The 22,048-nt window shown below is 40.5% G+C and overlaps 1 protein-coding gene and 1 long non-coding RNA gene across 5 annotated transcripts in view; one reads left to right on the top strand and one right to left on the bottom strand.

The window, feature by feature from the left end:
- Positions 1 to 1,045: 1,045 nt before the first annotated feature.
- Positions 1,046 to 2,013, bottom strand: LOC106579360 (uncharacterized). Its single transcript, XR_001322633.3, has 2 exons — positions 1,802 to 2,013; positions 1,046 to 1,565 (listed from the first exon to the last, which is right to left on the bottom strand). It is a non-coding gene; the product is annotated as an uncharacterized LOC106579360 (long non-coding RNA).
- Positions 2,014 to 3,986: 1,973 nt separating this feature from the next.
- The window catches only part of kansl1a (KAT8 regulatory NSL complex subunit 1a), a 59,115-nt gene continuing 41,053 nt past the window's right edge, over positions 3,987 to 22,048 (top strand). For 2 of the 4 annotated variants that reach the window (XM_014158696.3, XM_014158692.3), the window contains exons 1-2: positions 12,305 to 12,819; positions 14,905 to 16,300. In XM_014158696.3, the coding sequence (XP_014014171.1) occupies positions 14,973 to 16,300 (1,328 nt within the window). In that variant the 5' untranslated portion in view covers positions 12,305 to 12,819; positions 14,905 to 14,972. Of the gene's footprint in view, positions 4,011 to 4,644; positions 4,721 to 12,304; positions 12,820 to 14,166; positions 14,189 to 14,904; positions 16,301 to 22,048 lie in introns of those variants that run through there. The other 2 variants (XM_014158694.3, XM_014158695.3) reach the window with 2 other exon arrangements.

The following is a 22,048-nucleotide window of genomic DNA, read 5'->3' as shown; positions in this document are numbered from 1 at the left end:
ACACACATATTCCTGTTGAACACTCTCTTTAACTAACTTATTTTCTCAATAACAGTCTCTCTTCTTCACTTCATCCCTCTCTCCCCTTCTCCCTAAATCCTCTAGGTTATATCAGCTGTGTCGGTGAACCCCTCCCGCATCTGAACTGGCTACATAGAGGGCACAGCATGAACAGAGGTGAGAGGTCACTTGGTCAGGTCAACAGGATGTATCATTAAAGAGATGCTTTACATTGAAATAGAGATGCAGTAGTCCCAGAGTTAATGATCTAAGGTCAGTTTTGCATTTTACCTCCTGATGATTGATGACTGACAGTTTTAGAATAACGTTTTTTTTAAAAGGCTTAAACATGCTTTCGCCCTCATCTGCAGGTATGTTTTGATGTTAGAGAGGATGCCAACCCCCAGTCCAATCATCGTCACCTCACCCGCTCTTAAGATAACCTTCGGGCCAACTGGAAGCCCAAGGCTGGTTAGAAGACACCACTAGAGACACTTGTGTAATTGTGATTAACTGAGAGAATATTAGGGTAGCACTGTGATTTATTAATCACATGCTGCCTTCCCTGCTCCTATGTGCTTACCTCTTTCCCTTTCTGTATTTTACACATCTCTCGCCATCTCTTTCTTCCTGTTTGTATAATGCACAACAGATGTGCATTGAAGTAAAGATTGAACTTGTATTTATAATATTACAATTAATATTTATAATGCATGTATTTATAACACTTGGATAATTAACTTATTTCAATAAAGTGTTTCATTCTCTTCTGGTTGAAATTAAGTCTCTCATTTGATTAAATATTACACCTAGGAAATTAGATATTGAGATTAACCAGTTTCAGAGTATTTACATGATGCATAGGAAGTGTAGTGTAGTTAAATCATGTTTCTAGTCTATTGCATAGCTAGTGTAACCATTGATGTCCCAGGACCAAGATTGGTAAACACTATAATTGTAATACATACATGCAGAAACTGCATCAAAGACTAATTTGATACTCCTGGTATTGGATATGACTGAAAAATAATCTCAAAGACATTCATACCTGAACTGCACCTTTACTTGCCAATGTAGAGCACATGATCAGTGAATATATTAAAATGTACAGGCTACAATGTGGGGATCTCATGCAGGGTAATAACTACATGTATATACGACTTGCATCCTTGGCACAAAGTTATATTATATTCTACTCAATCCACAGGCTTCATTAATGTCATTCAGACTGTTTTGAAGTTGATACAACTGGCTATGATAGCTGGTGTTCATAGCTAGGTTCTGAACTAATATGTATACCAAACGTTTTAGTGTGCATACACAGATCGGCTGCATAGCTAGTTACACATCCATAGGCATACAGGTATTTTCATCCTCCACTGCACAATAAGCAAGAAAATAGTTAACTAGCTACGTTATTTCATCTGCATTGCAAGGCAAATATCAGCAAGGCAAGCTTACACAATTGTACATAAAATTTGCAGTAAATGCTTTAGCTAGCTAGATTCTTTACATCCACTGTTTCACAAGACGACAGCCTGGTTTGCTGGTTGTTTCAGGAGTCCCTAAAACATTAAACAACCAGAATCACAATTTCATACTCATGTCACAACACCCATAAAGCTAGCCAGCTAGCTGGCTAATGTTAGCTAGTCAGCTAGGTTGTTATTAAATCGCGATTTTCGTAAATTAACTTAATGACAAAAATAAATGGCATAATCGTTTGTCTCTACATTAACTAACATATTCCTGTCAATTGTAATTTTTTTGCATGATTCGTTATGACGTTATAACCACTTACATTAGCTTCCATCCTAGTACTTTTGTCAGCCATCTTTGCTGAAGAAAGTCTCCAGCCTTGGGTCGCATAGCGTCAAATTCGTCATGGGAACCACTCGATATGATTGGTCATCGCCCAGCGGTCGCCGCTGATGATTTGCATAAAGTTGGGAAGAATTTGTATTTTTCACCGCCTCGGACGCAACCTTCGCACCGCCCGAAGCGCACCGCCCCCTCCGCTTTCCTTCCATTGAAATGAATGGGAGGGAGTTATGTACTAACGACCCATATCGACGCTGCCGTTTGAGCATGCTTTTTGGGCACAATAGATAGCGCGCTGGAGGTTTTGAGACCTGTTCCCTGCCTATTTCATTACAATACTATATACTATTCTATCCTACAGATATACTACATATTCTATTCACATACTTTACTGTCCATAACTACTTTACATCCCATCACATATATACTGTAAATATTTATACTCTATACTCCGACATTGCTTATCCTAATATATTTCTTAATTACATTATTTTACTTTTAGATTTGTGTGTATTGTTGTGTATTTGTTTATATTACTGCACTGTTGGAGCTCGGAGCACAAGCATTTCGCTACACCCCCAATAACATCTGCAAAATGTGAATGTCTATGCGACCAATACAATTTCATTTGATCTGATTATTTGGTTTGCAGCAAGAATTTTCCTCCAAGGGAACTGTGGTGGAATTTAATCAACACGCCTCAAAATGGCTTTTGCGTCAAATTGGCCTGACTGATTTATGGAAAGTATGCGTAGACTATGTATCCATTAGTTTGTATTTCAAAATAACTGTTGACGTTGACATTTAAAATGGTTAAGGTAAGGGTATGTGGGTTAGGGTACGGGTATAGACGTCCCAAGGATATGGGATACTTTTATTTATGTTTATTATTATTATTATTTTATTATGAACACAACAAATACAAAAAAAATAGAAATATACAAACAAGAGTACATAAACCTAACAGACAGTGGTATTACATATCAAGATACATTTTCAATTTGTTAATTACTTTTATGGTGCATATTGCTTTTTGGTTTTTACATTTACTGATCATTTCAAAATAATATTTAAATTCTATCTTAAATAATGCGAAGAGGGGTTTGTTCTCTGCCCACTTCATTTTATGGATAAAGAATCTTCCATGAAAGATAAACAAATTAACAATGAAAGTTAAATCAGGGTCCATATCATTTGGATCAAAATAAAACATAACACCAGAGTCTCTCAAATTAAAATTTATAGTCATTTCTTTTAAAATAAAATCTTCTAAGTCACTCCAAAATCTTCTGACATAAGAGCAGTCCCAAAATAAATGGTCAAGAGTTTCTGGGTCACAACCACAAATTACACATTTGTTATCAATAGCTATTTTAAATCTGTGTATAATAAAGGTCTTTACAGGGTAGATTCTATGAATGAGTTTGTATGATACTTCTTTCACCTTATTAGATATACAATATTTACCAGACAACAACAAAACTTTGTTCCAGTTCACTTGTCCTAGGGCTGCATTCCAGTACATTTTAGCAGAGGGAATAGTAACATATTGACATAGTTTCCTTATATACATGTTATTACATTTATAGTTTTAAATGTAAATTCCTTCTAATTGTATTGAGGCTACAAGTTCCTCAATAGTTGCACTTGGAGTATTGTTATATTCTCCTAAAAGAAGAATAGCACCTTTAGGGACAGCTCTAACAACAATTTGATACTCCTCAGCAGTGAATGTAACATTGTGTGTTCTCATAAATGCTGGATTAGCATATAGTTGTCCACCATTATTCAATAATTGTTTAACCCAAATAATGTTGTTGTCAAACCAGTTCTGGAAACAAAAAGACTTGTTTTTGTATTTTATGGCTTTATTTCTCCAGATTGTATACCTATGTGGGGAAAAATTGTGTTTGTACATGAGGTTCCGAGTTAGAAGTACTTGTTTATGGAAGTTTGCAAGCTTAATAGGGATTTTACCCATATCAAAGTTGCATTTTAGTAAGAATTGTAGACCACCATGGGATATGGGATACAACTGGCCCTTCACTATTTCCGCTGTAAGGCTTTTAACAAAGAACGACAGCTACGTAATCCAATAAAAAAACATGCAGATTCACAGCACTGGCCAATCGCTAAGCTTGTAGGTGGGTGTAATCACCTCAAGGATCGGTTGGTTACTGCACGAACAGGTGAGCGTGCATATTATTGTTTTTGTTCAGAAAACTAATTTAATGTAAAAAGAAAAACGTTTAGTTCATGTCTAAGGACAGACTTGTTTGTGATATCGGTATTTTCTATTTTTGCAGTCCAAAAGCCCATTAAACAGCATTATATTGGTCACTACTAGTTAGCTGCACTTAGTCAGCTAGCTAGCTTTTGCGAGCGGTCTGAGAGAGTATGTATCAAAATATTTAAATAACTGAAATTATATGATTTCAGACCAACTGGGGAAGTATTTATTTCTGTGATATCATGCCCATCATTGCGCTGAAATGCACTGTTACATGCGTTAGCTGATGTTAATGTTTAACTTGTACAGTAGCTTTGCTGCTTAATAGCTAACGTTAGCTAGGTAACGTTATCAAACGTCACTAGCACAGCTAGCTAGCGCTACCTGTCTTAAAGGGGCATTACACTCCAAAAGAATACGTTTATCAGATGTCGAAGGTGGTCTTCTGTTGAGATAAGTGCAAATCCCAGGTCATGTTTTGTAGATGTGCCATGTGGCTATGCCATTCAATTGGGGTTGAAACATACAGCTGGACACAACCAATGGTGGCTTTATTTTGCTATTTATTTGTATTAACCCACATTTTTTGTTAGGTAGTATCATCTTGCAATGAGTTTTGGAGATTTGGATCCAGGCTACTGTTTTTCACAAATGGACCATACATTACAGGTAAGAGATGGAAAAATAAAAAATGTGTAGGCCTAACTACATTGTACTACAAAGTCATTAATCTTCTTGAGGTATGTATAACTAATTCAACAGGTCAAAATGTACTAACACAATAATACACACAAGAAATACTATGCTCAGTGATGCACAGCAGGCTCGGAAAAGAACACTGCGGGGTAGGGCTGGGCAATATGGCTTAAATTATGTCTTGATTTTTTTCAAACTTATCAGCGATTCATGATCTCTAAATGAGCTTGGTTGTAGAATTTAAAGGTCAAATACACTGCATTTCAAACAGTCAGCAATAATCTAATGCGTTCAGGGCTTGTGAAATTATACCTAATAATCACTGATCTTTATGGAAATGCCCATTTTTGTTTAAAATTGAACCATAACATGCATAATCCACATTCATTAATAATGACTAACTTCTTGTAGCAGGCATTATAGAAGTTGTGTATAGATCTCATAAACAATCTCTCAAGCACAACCCCACGTGCTAGTGAGTAGCCAGCTAATTGTTATTTCAAGTTTAGTAACTTGGATCTATTTGCTAGCTAACAAGAGAAAAGTTGAATTGTTATGAACACATCCTTCTGTACGTCTTCAACTGTTTGAACAGCATGCTAGCCAGTTTACTTTGTTCAGATGTTGAAGTCAATTGGCCTACCTTATTTCTCAGAATGAGAACGAGTTGCTAATACCTTAATTGTTTTATGCTTATTGCACATTTATAAAACAGACTAGACAGCTAACAGTCTTTGGCTTAAATGTTGCTAGGGAGTATGTGGTAAATTGTGTGGCATACTGAGCATTCATTTTCCAGAATCAATGTTCAATGATACTCCTGTTTTAGTAGGGTCTGCTCTGCGTGCAATTTGAGGAGTTGAAACATAAAAAGGGTATTGTTAGAAAGGTTACAGTAAAATAATGTCTCAATGTCTTTCGGTGTCCATAGGACTGATTCTGTTGGACCAAACCTCAAATGCAAATAGCTAGTTGAAACTGCTTGTCAGAGAGGAAGAAGGGATCTCTCTCATCTTTTTTGTGAGTGGCAGGGGGGAGGGGCTTGGTGGAATTTGAGTAAATGGGAAGGTGCACACAGCACAGAAGGAACAAAGGAGACGAGACCAAAAAGCCATGAGAACAAGCAGACAAACACTCATAAATTAGGTTTTTTTTTGTGTGAAAAGCTATATTCTTGCGATACATGCATTTTGGAATATCGCCTTAAAACATGCATTCAAATTAATTGCCCTACTGCGAGTCAGAATGTTGAATAAAATTCAATTTCAACTTGCTGGTTTGTCAGGGGGTTGGTCCGGTCCCTTACCTCATCCTAAGGCTATTTAACCTTTTATTCAAGCAGGAAAGCCCATTGAGACCATGGTCTATTTTGCAAGGGAGCCCTGCAATACAAGACCAGCATCAACTGCATAGGGCAAATAACCCTGAAATAATGACTCAAATCTGGCCTGTGTGTGAGTAAACAAATGTAAAGTAATGATTGGATCCTAGCAAATCACAGGACTGCAAGGTGTGGCTCAGAATCAGAAGTACACCAGACTGGGGGAGGTGTTTGGAGGGAGATGATTCCCGAGCATTGGGCAGAACATGTCTGGTGAATGTGATTTAGGGTGTCCGTGTGTCCTTAAGTTCATTTATCTAATTTAAAGGCCTTAAGTCTTTAATTTATCAAAGGTCTTAAAAAAATGTGACGGAGATGACTGTTTCCGTTATATTTTTGACTGCTGCTTAATTGTTTCCACCACGGCAAAAAATAATAATTAAACATGAAATAATATGTGGTGCACTTTCAAGATGTTAGAGCGCTATCCGCATGTGCGCAGTTCATGTGCGGGTCGAGCCGTTACCAGAGGGGAAAGAGGAAATAGCAAGGTGGCCTATACAATTTGAAGACAACACTCCCTAGCTGGGATCAAAAATTACAGATTTTTTTGGGGTTCTAAAACCATTATTTGGTCAACGCTAATGTGCATTAACCTGCTTCCGGGAATGAAAATATCTGCCCTGTCCCTGTTTCGCTGCTAACTCTAACACCCTTTCCCCCTTTGAGTGTTGCATTCTGATAAGCACAGCATAGGCTACTGACAGTTGATCAACATTTTGAAATGTAATTGTGGGGAAAAAGTTAAACTGTCAATAGAGGAAATAACCAATTTACAAACAGGACGTAATTGAGATGATGCGCCAGCGGAACAGAGCAGAGCGTGCCACTTGTTGTTTATACATCAAGTAGCCTATATAGGCCTACCAATGGACAGTTTTTGTAGAACATAAAATGTACTGTTAGATCAATTGCATGGCTATCTAGCAACAATAACATATTTAGAGTTAGCAACCTAGCTTATGTATTTTGAGTTCCCACATGTGGTAAATAGCCTAGGTCAATATGCACAAAAACCTGTAGGCAAATTAATCTCAAAGAGACAAAAATATGTGATTATTCTGGATCCTATTTTGACATGTTGCACATCAAAATATATCCATCATGCATTCCCTGAACTAATAGATGAAATAGCTACATTGTTGTTACAGTCTGAACTCAAAATTGATTTCTCACCTACAGTGCATTCAGAAAGTATTCAGACCTCTTGACTTTTTCCACATTTTGTTACGTTACAGACTTATCCTAAAATTGATTCAATTGTATTTTTTCCTCATCAAGCTACACACAATACCCCACATAAACATAAGTATTCAGACCCTTTACTCAGTACTTTGTTGAAGTACTCCCATTCTTCTCTGCAGATCCTCTCAAGCACTGACAGGTTGGATGGGGAGCGTCACTGCACAGTTATTTTCACGTCTCTCCAGAGATATTAGATCGTGTTCAAGTCCAGGCTCTGGCTGGGCCACTCAAGGACATTGAGACTTGTCCCGAAGCCACTCCTGCGTTATCTTGGCTGTCTTCTTAGTCGTTGTCCTGTTGGAAGGTGAACGTTCGCCCCAGTCTCATCAAGGATTGCTCCGTTCAGCTTTCCCTCGATCCTGACTAGTCTCCCAGTCCCTGCCGCTGAAAAACATCCTCACGTCATGATGCTGCCGCCACCATATTTCACAGTAGGGATGGTGCCAGGTTTCCTCCTTGGTATTCAGCCTTCATTTATCAGAACAAGAATTTCTGGCCATGTTGAGCCTGTAATCGAACCCACAAATGCATGCTGCTCCAGATACTCAACTAGTCTAAAGAAAGCATTTTTTTTATTGCTTCTTTAATCAGTACAACAGTTTCAGCTGTGCTAACATAATTGCAAAAGGGTTTTCAAATGATCAGTTAGTCTTTTAAAATATACTTGGATTAGCTAACACAACGTGCCATTGGAAAACAGGAGTGATGGTTGCTGATAATGGGCCTCTGTACGCCTATGTAGATAATCCATTAAAAATCAGCCGTTTCCAGCTACAATAGTCATTTACAACATTAACAATGTCTACACTGTATTTCTTATCACTTTGATGTTATTTTAAAGGGACCAAAAAAATTGATAAAAAATAAATAAAAAAAACATTTCTAAGTGACCCCAAACCTTTGAGGTGTAGGTTCACACCCCGGAGTTAATACATGTTAGAATCACCTTTGGCAGCGATTACAGACGTTTTCAAGTCTTGCCATAGATTTTGAAGCATATTTAAGTAAACTGGAACATTCATTGTCGTCTTCGCAAGCAACTCCAGTTTATATTTGGCCTTGTGTTTTAGATAATTATCCTGCTGAAAGTTGAATTTGTCTCCCAGTGTCTGTTGGATAGCAGACTGAACCAGCATTTCCTCTAGGATTGTGCCTGTGCCTAGCTCTATTCTGTTTTATTTTTATCCTAAAAAGCTCCCTAGTCCTTTCCGATGACAAGTATACCCATAACATGGTGCAGCCACCACCATGCTTGAAAATATGAAGTGGTACTCAGTGATGTGTTCCAAACATAATGCTTTGTGTTCAGGACAAAGTTTTTAGTTTTTTTTTTACTTTAGTGCCTTATTGCAAACCGGATGCATGTTTTAGAATATGTTTTATTCTGTGCAGGCTTCCTTCTTTTCACTCTCATTTAGGTTAGTATTGTGGAGTAACTACAATGTTGTTGATCCACCCTCAGTTTTCTCCTATCACAGCCGTTAAACTCAGTAACTGTTTTAAAGTCACCATTGGCCTCATGGTGAAATCTCTGAGCGGTTTCCTTCTTCTCCGGCAACTAAGTTAAAAAGGACACCTGTATCTTTGTAGTGACTGGGTCTATTGATACACCATTTGAAGTGTAATTAATAACTTCACCATGCTCAAACCGATATTCAATGTCTGCTTTTTTTTCTCATTTTTACCCATCTACCAATAGGTGACCTTCTTTGTGAGGCATCGGGAAACCTCCTTGGTCTTTGTGGTTGATTCTGTGTTTGAAATTCACTGCTCGACTGAGGGACCTTATTGATAATTGTATGTGTTGGGTTGAATACTTGACTCAAGACATTTCAGCTTGTAATTTAATTAATTTGTAAACATTTCTAAAAACATAATTCCACTTTTACATTATGGGATATTGTGTGAGACCAGTGACAATCTCAATTTAATCAATTTTAAATTCAGGCTGTAACAACAAAATGTGGAAAAAGTCAAGGGGTGCAAATACTTTCTGAAGGCATTAACTTATTTCATGACTTACTTAGTACTGGAAACAGTTGTTCTACAGCCTCTAGGATTTTAGCTACCTTGCTTGAAAGTATAGCCATTTGATACCTGATTCACTGAATGAGGGAATTATTTTCTTAGACTTTTTGGTTGTAGTCTGTAAAAGCATAATACCTCCAAGAGAGCTACTGTGTGTGTAGACTTTCGTTCCAGCCCCACTAACACCAATAAACTGCTCAACAGGACCTTTTGACCGGTGTGTTTGAGCAGTGCTGGATCAAAAGTCTGCACATCCGGTGGCCTAGCTTTCCAGATGGAGTTGACCACGTATTTTAAACAGTAACAGTGCTGTATATCTGACTTTAAGGCATTTTTTTTCAGTGGTATTGTTATAGTATTGAGTATCATTAGCTAGATTTGGTATTGATTCAAAGCCAAAATTCTTGACACTTAGTTTGTGATTTAACTAATGATCAGCCCATTATGTTTGCCAGAATATGCCGACTCTACCGTTATGCTTGTTTGCACTGGGGTCAGAACGCAATAATGGTTACATTAAGACACAGTAGAGCCGGCGTGAGATGTGGGTCAGAAAACATACCTCAATGCAGGGATGGGATATGCCACTCTACAAAATGTTTATCCACACTGCTCCATCGGAGACTGAAATACTCATTTTTCCTTGAAAACTGACCTTTGTCTTATTGTTAGCTAGCATTAGCCACAGCAGCCATTATGGTAAAACTAGTGAAAGAGCCAGCCCTAAAAATACAGCTTTTTGACATAGGCTCATTTCTGGAGGGGAGTATTAGCAGGTATGTGGCGTGCACAAAATAGGTATTACATTTCATTCCAAGTGGCATTAAAAAGTTCTTGCAAAGTCTTAAATTCAACTTCATGGAATCTGCAGATACCCTGTGATTAATTGGTCCGTGTTCAGGTCTAAGTATCATACAAAGTTTTCACAGGAACGTTTTAGTAAAGACACAACATACCAGACCAGTCGGCCGAGCGCAATAGGCAGACGTTACATCGCTTGCTGTTACCACAGTATGTTATTAAAACCACCTGCCCAGTGGTGGCTGTTTTCACTGAGTCTGAATGTAAAATGTTAGCGAATATTCTGGTAATAAGCGCTCTGTTGCATTCTGCTGTCCATCGTTTAGATGTTTGTCTTACTTGACTTTACAACAACTTCTTCCTAAATGTGGGTTGCCAGAGCAGGATAATTATGTCATCACTTCACCACACAGCAAAATAAAAGTCCCCTGCAAGACTCTTCATTGTGCCTGCTTGCACATACTTGCAGGACTTTTATTTTGTCATGCAATTAAATCACTGAAATTATTAAATTACATATTTGTTTTCTTACTCTGTGAGCAGTCTATGGACAAGATATGACCACAATCAATGCTTTTAAAATGTTGTACCTCAATGAAGTTACTTACAGATGATTTAAGAAACAACCTGGAGACCTATATTTTAGATAAGTCTGTGTAATAATACTTTGCTGTAAAGTGGCACATTGTGTCAAATGTCTAGTTGAACAGGGACCAACCCACTGACAAACCCAGGGTGTATTAATTAAGTCTCACAAAGGAACCATTTACTGTTTAAAGAACCAAACACAAGCAAACGGAACGGGGAGGGACCTACCTGAATTTGTCCAATAGAAATGTGTTTTTGTTCGGCGTAATGAATACACCCCAGGTGTGCATTTTAGTTTGTGTCAATGTTTGCTATGTTGTGTGATGGTTTGTACTGAACGACACGTTTCCCCAAAACGGTGTGCACTGTTCTTCAACAGCCTTTGAGGTACGTTTGCTCCTGTTTGGTGTGTGTGGCCTGATCAATATGGGCGTGATCATTTCGGAATTGCAAAACTCGTGCAGCACACCATACAGTAATCGCCCTCTGGGCCACCATAATCAAGTTTTTTAACTGGTCGTACAGTACCGTTTCTGTTGAATTCAACATTGCACACCGCTCTGTCATACTGAACACACCCCAGGAGAGTAACATATCTGCTACACTGGGAGCGTAGCGTTTGAGTAACCAAAGCGGAAGCAATTGCACTAATTAGTTTTGCATCGCCTGGGTGGGCGGAGTTTGTATGTCTTATAAACTGTCAAACTCATTCCACGGAGCTGCTGAGTGTCTGTGGGTTTTCGCTCCACCCTTGTACTTAATTCATCAATCAAGGTCACAAATTAGTAAGGAACTCCCCTCGTTGTCAAGGTTTTAATTGAAAGGAATAAAACTAAAACCCGCAGACACTCGGCCCTCCGTGGAATGAGTTTGACACTTCTGTGGTAAACCCTTTTATTGGGCTTAAAATTAAATCTTCACCCTCCAGGGGGCAAAACAAGCACCCACTATTGCATCATACTCTGCCAATGTAGCAGACATTTCCAATGCAACTTTAGACCAGTTGGCTTATCTGTAAGGAGGATGTATACATCTGTGGTGCACTTGGTTCTAGCAGCGTACTGCTTGCTGTACATCCTTCCCCAGTCCATTGTGTGTATTGGTACATCAGCTGTATGAATAGCCTAGCCCTAGTACAACTATTGTTTGTCTCATGACAAATGATAAAAATACTTTAGGTAAAGGTTGTTCTCGTGGTTTGCCATTCAGTGAGCACTACAGATATTATAGAAATAATTCAAATCAAATTGTATTGTATTGGTCACATACACATGGTTAGCAGATGTTATTGCGAGTGTAGCGAGTACAATTTTGATACAGTGTCAGGGGAGGCTTTTACCCTTTTGTCCAGGTTTTTGTTTTTTGGGTCGGTCACTTTTGATATGCACATACAGAAGAAAGGCTTTAAGAAGCTCCCTCTTATGGCACGTTTGGGCATTTCATGTAGTCTCTTGTCTGCCCTTCAGTCTAGCGGCGAGAATGAGAAATGTCTCCCGCCTACCAGAATTCACACACCACCACCACTTCTGTTTGTCAGACTCAAATCAGAGGGAGAGGAGCAAGCCGCCATTTTCTGAGCGTCTCTCCCTAAAACGAGAAAATAGGCTCTTCTCAAACACCAGAAAAACTGGCCTTCTCAAACACCTTAGGGTGTGGGGAACGGAGTTTGCGACAAAGGATTGTTGTAAAATAATTAACAGAAGTATTTTTGACCAGAAAGGACCATTTTTACACTTACTTGCTATTACTAGTAGCGAGGCGCGCTAGCTAGCTAACTTTAGCGCGTTAACGTTAGTTAGCAAGCAAGGTGTAGCTAGCTACGTTAGTTGATTCGCCCATTGCTTGGTTCCGGAACGAATCTGGAGCTCTTGAAACGAGGTCTTAAATAAAAAAGGATTGCATTTTTAGAAAGGGGAATGGCTGATTAATCGATTCAAATCGTGTTTTTTGTGGTATCCGTTTACGTTTCCTTCAAAAACTGCGGGGGATTGTTGCCGAAATTCACTCGGATAGTGCGCCTCGTCACGTGGTAGGTTCCTCCTTTTTCTTTGTTAGCTAGCTAACAAGACTGGTTAGTCTTTACTCCGACTAACTTGTCCGGTTTAGCATTCGACAAAAATGTACATAATTCAAGTAGACAAAAAAAAACTATTAAAATGATTTAGCAATCACACATTGTCAAAGCGTGGTTTGCATGTGGCTTATTTTAGAGAACAAATTGCATTGCCAGAATCATGTGCATGTCTAGAATAGCCATTGTATTTTTTTTATTAAACTATAACGTTATGAACGAAGTTACACTGAAATGTTTTAGCTATTGCTTTTCAAACGTTTTGTTTACGTTACAATATAACGTTAGCTAGCTAGGCCGCTAAGGTTGTGTGCTTATTGATTTAACGTTAGCCAACATTTGGCTGCACGGTTAGCAAACGTTAACGCTGCCATTTAGAATAAGATACATCATAATTTACTACACACGACTTGGAGCGAGTTAGTTAAATAATTTGTTGAAATGCATTACGTTCTAGTCAGTAACTGGTCACGTGAATTTGAAGACAAAAACAATAAAGGTAAACATTTGTAGGGGGCATTGTGCGAACAAATCCTTTACCAAGGCGTCATGGAAAATAAAGGGAAATTTGATATATCGAAAACATTAGCCAATGTTTGAATCTAACGTTTTTATCGTAATAATAATAATAATTAGGTTGACCTTTTAAACGTCAAGTCTTTTGATAGGGACAAGTTTAGTGGATTTATCATAGCTGAATAGGCGGTTTAATGTGGATGAATTGCATTGAATCTCCCTCGGAAATACAACATGGCGTTTGTGCGCGCTGACTAGAAACTGCGGTGGAATACTGAGCCCCCCCATTCATATCGCCTGACAGATGATACAGGGAGAAGCAGGACGCCTTTTATCATTGTGGATTCTGTCTGTAGTTAGATTCCCTAGATCAAATTTTGACCAGATTCTCATGATTACCGGAATTACATACCAATCCAATAATAAACGTTCCCCTTAAAATCAGCATTAACCATACACACTAATTGCACCACGAGCAAGGCTTTACCTTGTGAACAGTATCCTTATCTAGTAGCCTAAATATGATTTAGGAAATGTGGATACTTGTGTGTATGAGAATTTCACACAGGAAGTCAGAATGACATCATGTGCTTTGGCCTATTATTGGGCTAAATCCACCTGCTTACACCTCCAAACCCTGTTGCATCTGACTGACCTAGTAGGGTTTGAATAATTTGCATTGGCTTCTTTGCTTTCCCTTATCATTCGACTATCCTTGAATTCAATGGTCACAGGGCACAGATAATTCTTCGAGGAGGAGCCTGGGGAGTAGTCCTAAACGACGAAGGCTAACTTGTTCACACAAGCACAGGTGTGGTTGGCTGTAGGATTTATTAGCCTGAGGTTCCGCTAGGCTAGTTTCTTGCTGTTGACCACATTGTTTTCATTATTTCCTACATGTTAACCATGTAGGCTAGTCAAGCAAGTTCAATCACAAAGAAATGGGCTCATAAATCTACTTGCCTTAAAAATGTTTTATTACATCACAAAGTAGTCTAGCCTGCTGGATATTCTTAATGTTGACTCTGCCCCAAATAAAGGTGCAATTTTTCTTCTTTTTTTTAAACAGATAAATGTTAATATTATTTGTTTAATCCTGTTTTCAGGCAACATCATACTTACCGCCCTGACTATGGTCTGTTAGGTCTTAGGCAGTATGCTATGCTTATCAACACGAAGGTTGCTATTTAATATGCAATTAGAGGTTCCTATTGCATGCTTTTTGAAAATGAGTAGGCCAATTTAAAGCAGACTACATACTCCCTGTTTTCTCAACTTCTCTAAGTAAATGTTTTTATCTTATATAATTTGTTAGATTTATCAAGTGAAGCACAAAATCTTTAATTTGCCTTAGTCAGAGTAAATTATGTTAATCATTGTAGCATTTTAAGGAGGTGTTAGCCCACTATTGTGGTTACTTGAGGCAGGTCTGTTGGTCACTGACCAGGATTGGGTGTGTCTGCTGTCTATCTCACACCTTTACTGTGTGGTACTAGTGTCTGACTTTGTCTCTTCTTGACCACTCAGGCTGTCCTCTGGCAGGGCAGTAAGCGGGTGGTGTGGAGCAGGCCGCGGAGTCCGTCTCTCTGCACTGCATGGCTGCGATGGCGCCCGCTCTCACCGACGCCCCAGCCGAAGCTCACCACATCCGCTTCAAACTGGCTGCCCAGTCCTCCAGTCTCTCCCCGGGCAGCGCAGAGAACGGCAACACAAGCAACATCCTCATCCACAACAGCAGCGGCACCGGCAAATGCAAGGTCTCCGCCACCGACGAAAACTCCCACAACTTTTGCAGCGGGAACCAGGAGCAGCCGACCCAGCAGCATCAGCAGTCCTCGGCCTCAACCCTGGGCAAGCTCCAGCCGCTGGTGGCTTCCTACCTGTGCTCCGATGTGACCCCCGTCCCCTCCACCAAGGAGTCTATTAAACTGCAAGGAGTCCTCATCAAGCAGTCAGTGCTGAAGAGTCACGGCATCCTACCCAGCTCACTGTTCAACGGCGGGGGAGACTTCCTGCTGAGTAAACGGCAGACTTTGGAGCTGTCCGGAGGACAACTGAAGAGCCTCATGAGCAGCAACGGTGGTGGCCAAGCCGTAGCGGCCATCAATGGCCTAGCCAAGAAGCTGGCCATGTCCGGCGCAGCGGGCTCCGTGGTGGCGTTGAACAGGAGCAAACCCTCCGCCAGCGCTGAATCTCAGCCCCTAACGCCTCCACCGGACTCCAAGGCCTTCACGGGCGCCATCTTAAAGGGACCCGTCAAGCAAAAGCATTCCCTGGGGGTTTCGCACAGCGCAGGAGGAAACGGCCTCCAGCAGCAACCAGCTCACTTTGTGGCGCCTGATACACCCTCAAATCAGCCGGACACACCCTCAAATCAGCTGATGCCGCCCGTGACTGACTGGGAGAGGGCAGGCAGAAGCCAGCAGGGATCCCCAGTCTGCTCTCCGGCACCCCAGTCCCCCTCCTCCACCCTCTGCAGCCTGGACGCCCAGGTGAAGGAGCGCACTCTGCTCAACCGCAGCCGCCAGGGTGAGATCGAGGGCCGGATGCGGCGGCTACGCAAGCGGCTGCAGGTGGTGCAAGCCAAGCAGGTGGAGCGCCACGTTAAGCAGCAGCTGGGGGGCTTTCTGGACTCATCCCTCAGCATGCTGCCTCCCGCCACCACAACGCGTAAGGGGGACACCACCGCCACATGGCGCCCGGGCCGGCACTCCTTGGGAGCCAGGGACAGCCTGGGCAGGTTCTTGAAGAGCGGCTCCATCCCCACAGAGTTGGAGCGTCTCTACCTCAGCGGCACAGCCAACCTGCACGTGGCTGAGAGCAACTTCGACTCGGACGTGACGGAGAGCAGCTCGGGAGGGGACACCGACCTGGAGGATGAGGTGCTGACCAGAGTGGACATTGAGCAGCGGCACATCAAAATGTAAGTACCACAGGACGCACCGTTGTGACAGGAGAACCCCAAGTGACGTTCCATCATATAAAGGTTTAGAAAATGGTGAGACTGGAGTGATGAGTGTTCATGTGCCAAGCTAAAGGCCATATGGGTCTTTTGAAAAACAAACTCTTTTTACACCTTGTTACCATCAGTGTATTGAGCAGAAGGGACTTACCATGCCCTTTTTCTTTGGCTCAAGCAGCATCACAGGCTGAAAAAGCTTTTCGTCAACCAAATCATGTAATCTTCTTGATGTTTGTTGCCTGGCAGAAGGGGACAAAGTGGGACTAACATAGATGGAAGGTGAGATGGTGTTCCCCTAACTATTCTACTCAGGATAATGGGATCTTAATCTACACGGTACAAAGGGTCCCCAGCTTTCACCTAGAAGGCTGTGCTCTGTGCAGATGTGCTCATAATCTTCTATTTGGGCTAACAGGTGCTAATGGCAATTAGAGATGCCCCATCTACCTGAATGGAAGGGTCAAACTCCAGGAAGGGGGCTATAACGCCAGTTGCTTGGAAGAGCTGGTGTTGTAGTGTGGGTGTGATGCTGGAGAGACTGAGTACACTGTGTGAATCTATTAAATCCCCATCCACAGTGGTGTACTGCCACAACCAAGGCTAGAGCTGAATGTACTGTTTATATGCAGAGAGAGAACAGGGAGCACATACAGAATACATGTTTTGATTTAGATAAAACCAAGGCAGAAATGTGACTTGATGCAAATGGTATCGTTTTCACATTTCCACTTTTTCTCATGGGTTTTTCCTCTGTGGGGGCTTTCAAAGGTATTCCACGCGAGGCGCAATCCAGAGTGCCTCATTTCTGCTTAATGTTTTTGAGAGTGAAAATAGACTGCCAGTTGGGTCAACGGCATTAATGGACTTGGTGACTTGTTTGGTGTTTGGTAGATGATTAACAAAGCAGATAACTTATTTTACAGTCCCTTCCTGTTGCTTTTGGCCTAAATATTTTCGTATCCACACAGCCTGAGTTACTGGCACAAGCATAAAGATTGACATGGCTGATTCTTTGTCTGGATGGGAACAGGGTGATGTGCAGACATCACTACATGATAAATGGTTCTACTTGAACTGGTTGGTAACCCCATTTATAGCAAATGAATTGGATTTTTATCTTAAAAGGTTTGCCGTTTGGGTAGAGCTTTGTTGTACCTGGGATGGGAAGTAGACTAGCTTAGTGCGATAGCATGGTGATGTCATCAATATGTGACCAGACAATGCTTTATTCCCTTCAAACTCAATTCTGGACATCGAAGCCAGTTCCACTGCATTTAAAAAAAAATAATGTTCTCCTCTAATCAGGGACTAATTTAGACCAGGCTGGTGCAATTATCGGGTAGAGCAGAAAACCAGCAGGCTCCAGACCTCGTAAGGGAAGAGTTGAATACCCCTGGTTTAGCCTATTTGAACTATACTGGCGCCGCACAGCAGGGCAGCACGCGTGAAAATCCGAGTAATTTGTCTATTCCTATTTGCTATAGCCTATTTCAATAAACGTTACATACAGAACGCAAGAGAGGAATGTAGGCCAGGCGGAGTGGAGGATTCCACCAAAAAGTAGTACAAAATGTCCAGTCAGAATCTCTTTCTCGCTGCCTGTCTCTGTCTGCGACTTTCTCTGTCGGATACATGGTGCCTTAGGCTATAGCCTGAACCTATTCATTGTTTTTATTTTTTATAACCGACACTCCTTAACTATCTCGTCTTGCTGTAAAAAAAAAAAATGTTTAGCCTATATTCCCCTTTTCTCTCTCTGATAGGCTATGACTTTGGGCTCTACTGTAGGCTACGCTTTCATCGTTTTATGCATTGCTTTCTCTCGATCAAATAATTCATGTAACAAGGTTCCTTAAATTTGTTTGAATATCCTAAAAACGTAAAGTAGTCAGGGGAATGAGAGCAAACAATGACCTATAGAAAAATCTAATGACAAGTTTAATCAAGTTTGCTTATTAAGAAATAATGTATTTATGCGAGCCGGGGAAACCCTCCATGCGAGGTTGAAAACCTAATAGCCAATTACCCATCCTCCTAGGCCTAGCCTAGGGAAGCCTAGGAATTGGCAATCACAGCTTTGAGAGAGAGAACAATATTTATTTACTGTTTTATAAAGTAATTATTATTCAGTTCTGAAGACTAGACTGCTTCTGTCCAGCCGATAATGTAAAACCTAACTCACTATGTTAAGACATCCCGTTCCTCATCAGACTATCACTGCTCAATCGTGCGCACCACACGCACACAAACCTGTTCCATCCTGAAGCTCCTTCGCCAGAAATGAATATTAGAAAATATTTGCTTGCGTTTGTTTAGCCTCTGCCCAGGCTTTCAACAACATGATTTTTCTTCATGATTCGAGTTTGCATTATAGCACAGTTTTTTTTTTTGTACGTTTTTTTTTTTGCGAAACATTTTGTGGGTTGGCCAATAGGGGGCAATATGATAGTATATCACAATGCTTTATGGATACATAATCACGATAGGACAACGGTTGACATCTCCCAAACCGATATCCTAAGCCTTTTCTACAGGGTGAGGGTTCAGTGGTGGTTTTGTTTCAGCATAATGGACCTATAGTCTAACCCCCACCCAAATGATTTTGATTCACTGCTTGACAGTTGCTCTTCCTGCATATTTTTGTGTGCTCCTAGGGCTGGGTGATATGGCCAAAACATCATATCATGTAGTATTACAAATGTTTTTTTTTATACATTTATTTTGTTTTTGGAATAAAAGTTATACATTTGCTTTGAGTAGTGCGTGTGACCCTAGGGTGGCAACACATACATTCTTAGTGATTTCAATGGGTCTTCCTCCATTCTGATTGTTTCATACTGTTCAATTCAATTAAAAATAATTTTCAGCATTTTCATAAATTTCTGCATTTCCTACACTCCCTGGAGAGAATTTCCACACTGCCATGTAGGGCTGCACTATCGGCAAACAATCTAAGCATTATTTTTTTGCAGTTGCAATTTGACTTGCGATTTAGAGCCAAACACTTGTGTGAACTGTTGGAATAAATGGAAATAGAATGATTATTCTAATTCTGTAGTTAGAATATAATAGTGGGCACTTTGAATACAGTGTTTGACATGACGCGAATGAAAATGCCAGGGAGGAGTTATTGTGACAGGGTAGGAACCAAAGTGTTGAGATGTTTCCTAGGGGACCCTATAGTCTTTGGCGACATTGAATGTTCTTTTTGCTACTTCATGTGGCTAACATATTCATGCTTCACGTATTCCTCTTTCATTTAGAAGATACTGTTGCACAAACAACATGCTGATTTTGGTCTATATCATTACTGGTATTATCAGGCTGTATATAGCTCGTTACATTTGCTCTGACTCGGTACATTTAGGCCCAACTTCTTAAGAAAATAAACTATCCATTTGCAGATCAAAGAAACAAAATAATTGTGTAATTATAGAATGCTAGTGGATTTATATTAAGAAGCAAAGTGAAGACCGCATCATTGTCATCAACATTGTTGCATTGGCCATGCTAACTGAACGCAAGTGTCACGAGGTCGAGGAACAGCAAATGCGCTCCTTGAGGGATGAGGCGGCGCTCGGTCTGTGTGGAAAGCGGTGTGGGGAGAGTACTCGAGTAGCGGAGTAAACTATAAAAATGGATCTTACACACGCCGTATCACATTTAACAAACCAAACATTCAAATACCGTTATAGAAGGTAAAGTAATAACCCAAACCTGTCTGTGCATCAATACAGTATACTGCCCAGCCCTATCTGCTCCATGGTTTTTGGTTGTGTTTCGGGGTAAAAAAAAGTCTGATAATTAATTGCACCCACCAGGTGTCCCTGGTCTAAATCAGTCCTTGATTTGAGGGGAAGAGTGGAAATCAGCAATGTAACTGGCTTCGAAATTCCAGATTTAGGATTTGCCTGGCCTATAATCCTTGCTCTTGAAATGGTAAAGCGCACTAACCAGTCCAGGACTGCTGATTAGGCACATCATTTTGTTGACAGTGGATCTTGTCACACATTGACCTATATTGTAGAGACAAGTTCCCATACCTCTTAGTTCAAGTGAACATCTGTTTACCATGCTTATGATATGTCCCAGTATTAATTAGAAACAGAGGTTCAGTTTGTGGTTTTCTTCATGAATACTAGCAGGCCTGTTCCCTGGTTGTGTATTTGTATTTTAGCATAATAACCTACATGGCTGAGGGCTGCCCATATTGAGAAATCAGTGTTTCTGAGGCAAGAATCTCATTACATCACATGCATTACATAGGCCTAATAGTGAATATAAAGTAGGGCTGGGAATTGCCTGGGACCTCTCGATACGATATCATGATACTTAAGCACCGATACAATATGTATTGTGATTCTAAATGTATTACGATTCGATACTGTGATTTAATTGCAATTTGGTGTTCCAAGCACATTGGTCACCATACATCTGCTGCAGAGGAACAAGAGAGCCTTGAGAAAACAAAAGTGTTCAAAACAAATTGGCTCCCTATTTAAAAAGATGGTGAGCATGTTTCAAAGGAAAATACTGCTGTTTTGGTACAGCCAGCTAGCACACAAATATTGATATTGTCAAAACGTTACAATACGATATCCCCCCATCACTAATAGAACGTGTCTAAATTGGTTTGAGGTTGCAGTTCTGCTCTTGAAGATGAAATTCTATCCATTCTAGGGAACTTAAAACAGGAACTGGATTAGGTCTAACTGATTTATCTCAGAATACATGAGCCTAGTGAAAGAAATGTGTACAACGTTTTCTAATAATCAAGCCAACTAAGTTGGCTGAGGCCATGGCTTGCAGCTCATGCTATTGCTCAGCATTACTGTGCAGTTTTCTGGTATCCCCTCCCGTTGTGTACCGTTTCCCATCCTGTTTGACACATCTGGATTTGTTTAGCTCCAGCGAGTTCCTCCCCAACATGAACCCACAACCAGAGTTACATAACCTCTTCTCTTTATGATTGCAGCTCTCCAACTGAATTTGATCCTCTTCGTACCCCACACCCTCTGCCTAGTGCTGCTGTGATCCATGCACAGGCTCTTATTCACTCTTCCTCTAAAGATAGGAGTTAACCAACAAGTGAACAGCTCAATTCAAGCCCACTGGCAACATGGCAAGCTATCTTTAGCGTTCAGTGTTTCATGCATCATTTCCATTTTTTGGTGCCTTTTTTCATGTGTATTGAAAACCAATGACTCTCACGAACAGTCAATTTGTAGTGATTGACGTGCTGAGCATCAATCATGCCTGCATAGTTTATGAAGGGTAATTACGTGGTGATTGATTTTTACCATGTGGTGTCAGAAGTGGGATTTCTGTTGTCCTTTTGTTCAGTATATTTGTTTCTAGGGCTGTAACGGTATATGTATTTCTACGGAACCGTTCGGTACAGGGACCTCTGTTTGGTCTGCGCTGTGAACTTGAATGAGTACATACAAAAAAATAAACTAGGTCTTTAGGCTATGCAGGGCTGTCCTGACTAAAAAATCATTTTAGTTGGCCAAAAGTCGTTTGAGCTTTCAACCAATTGATTGGTTGAAATGCTTAAATGTGTATTTTTCCAAATAGACACACCCTATATGTCGTAATAAAATCAACTATATACATTGAACTTGTTTGATGAAATGAGACAAATGCCTCGAGGCCGCCAAAGATCTAGGTAAGTAGAAAACCTTAACCTGACCCAACTATTCTCCCGCT

Source organism: Salmo salar, chromosome 19, assembly GCF_965601325.2.
Source record: "Salmo salar chromosome 19, fSalSal1, whole genome shotgun sequence".
NCBI lineage: Eukaryota > Metazoa > Chordata > Actinopteri > Salmoniformes > Salmonidae > Salmo > Salmo salar.
Note: the sequence above shows the minus strand (reverse complement) of the source record. Positions and strands in the feature narration are given on the sequence as shown.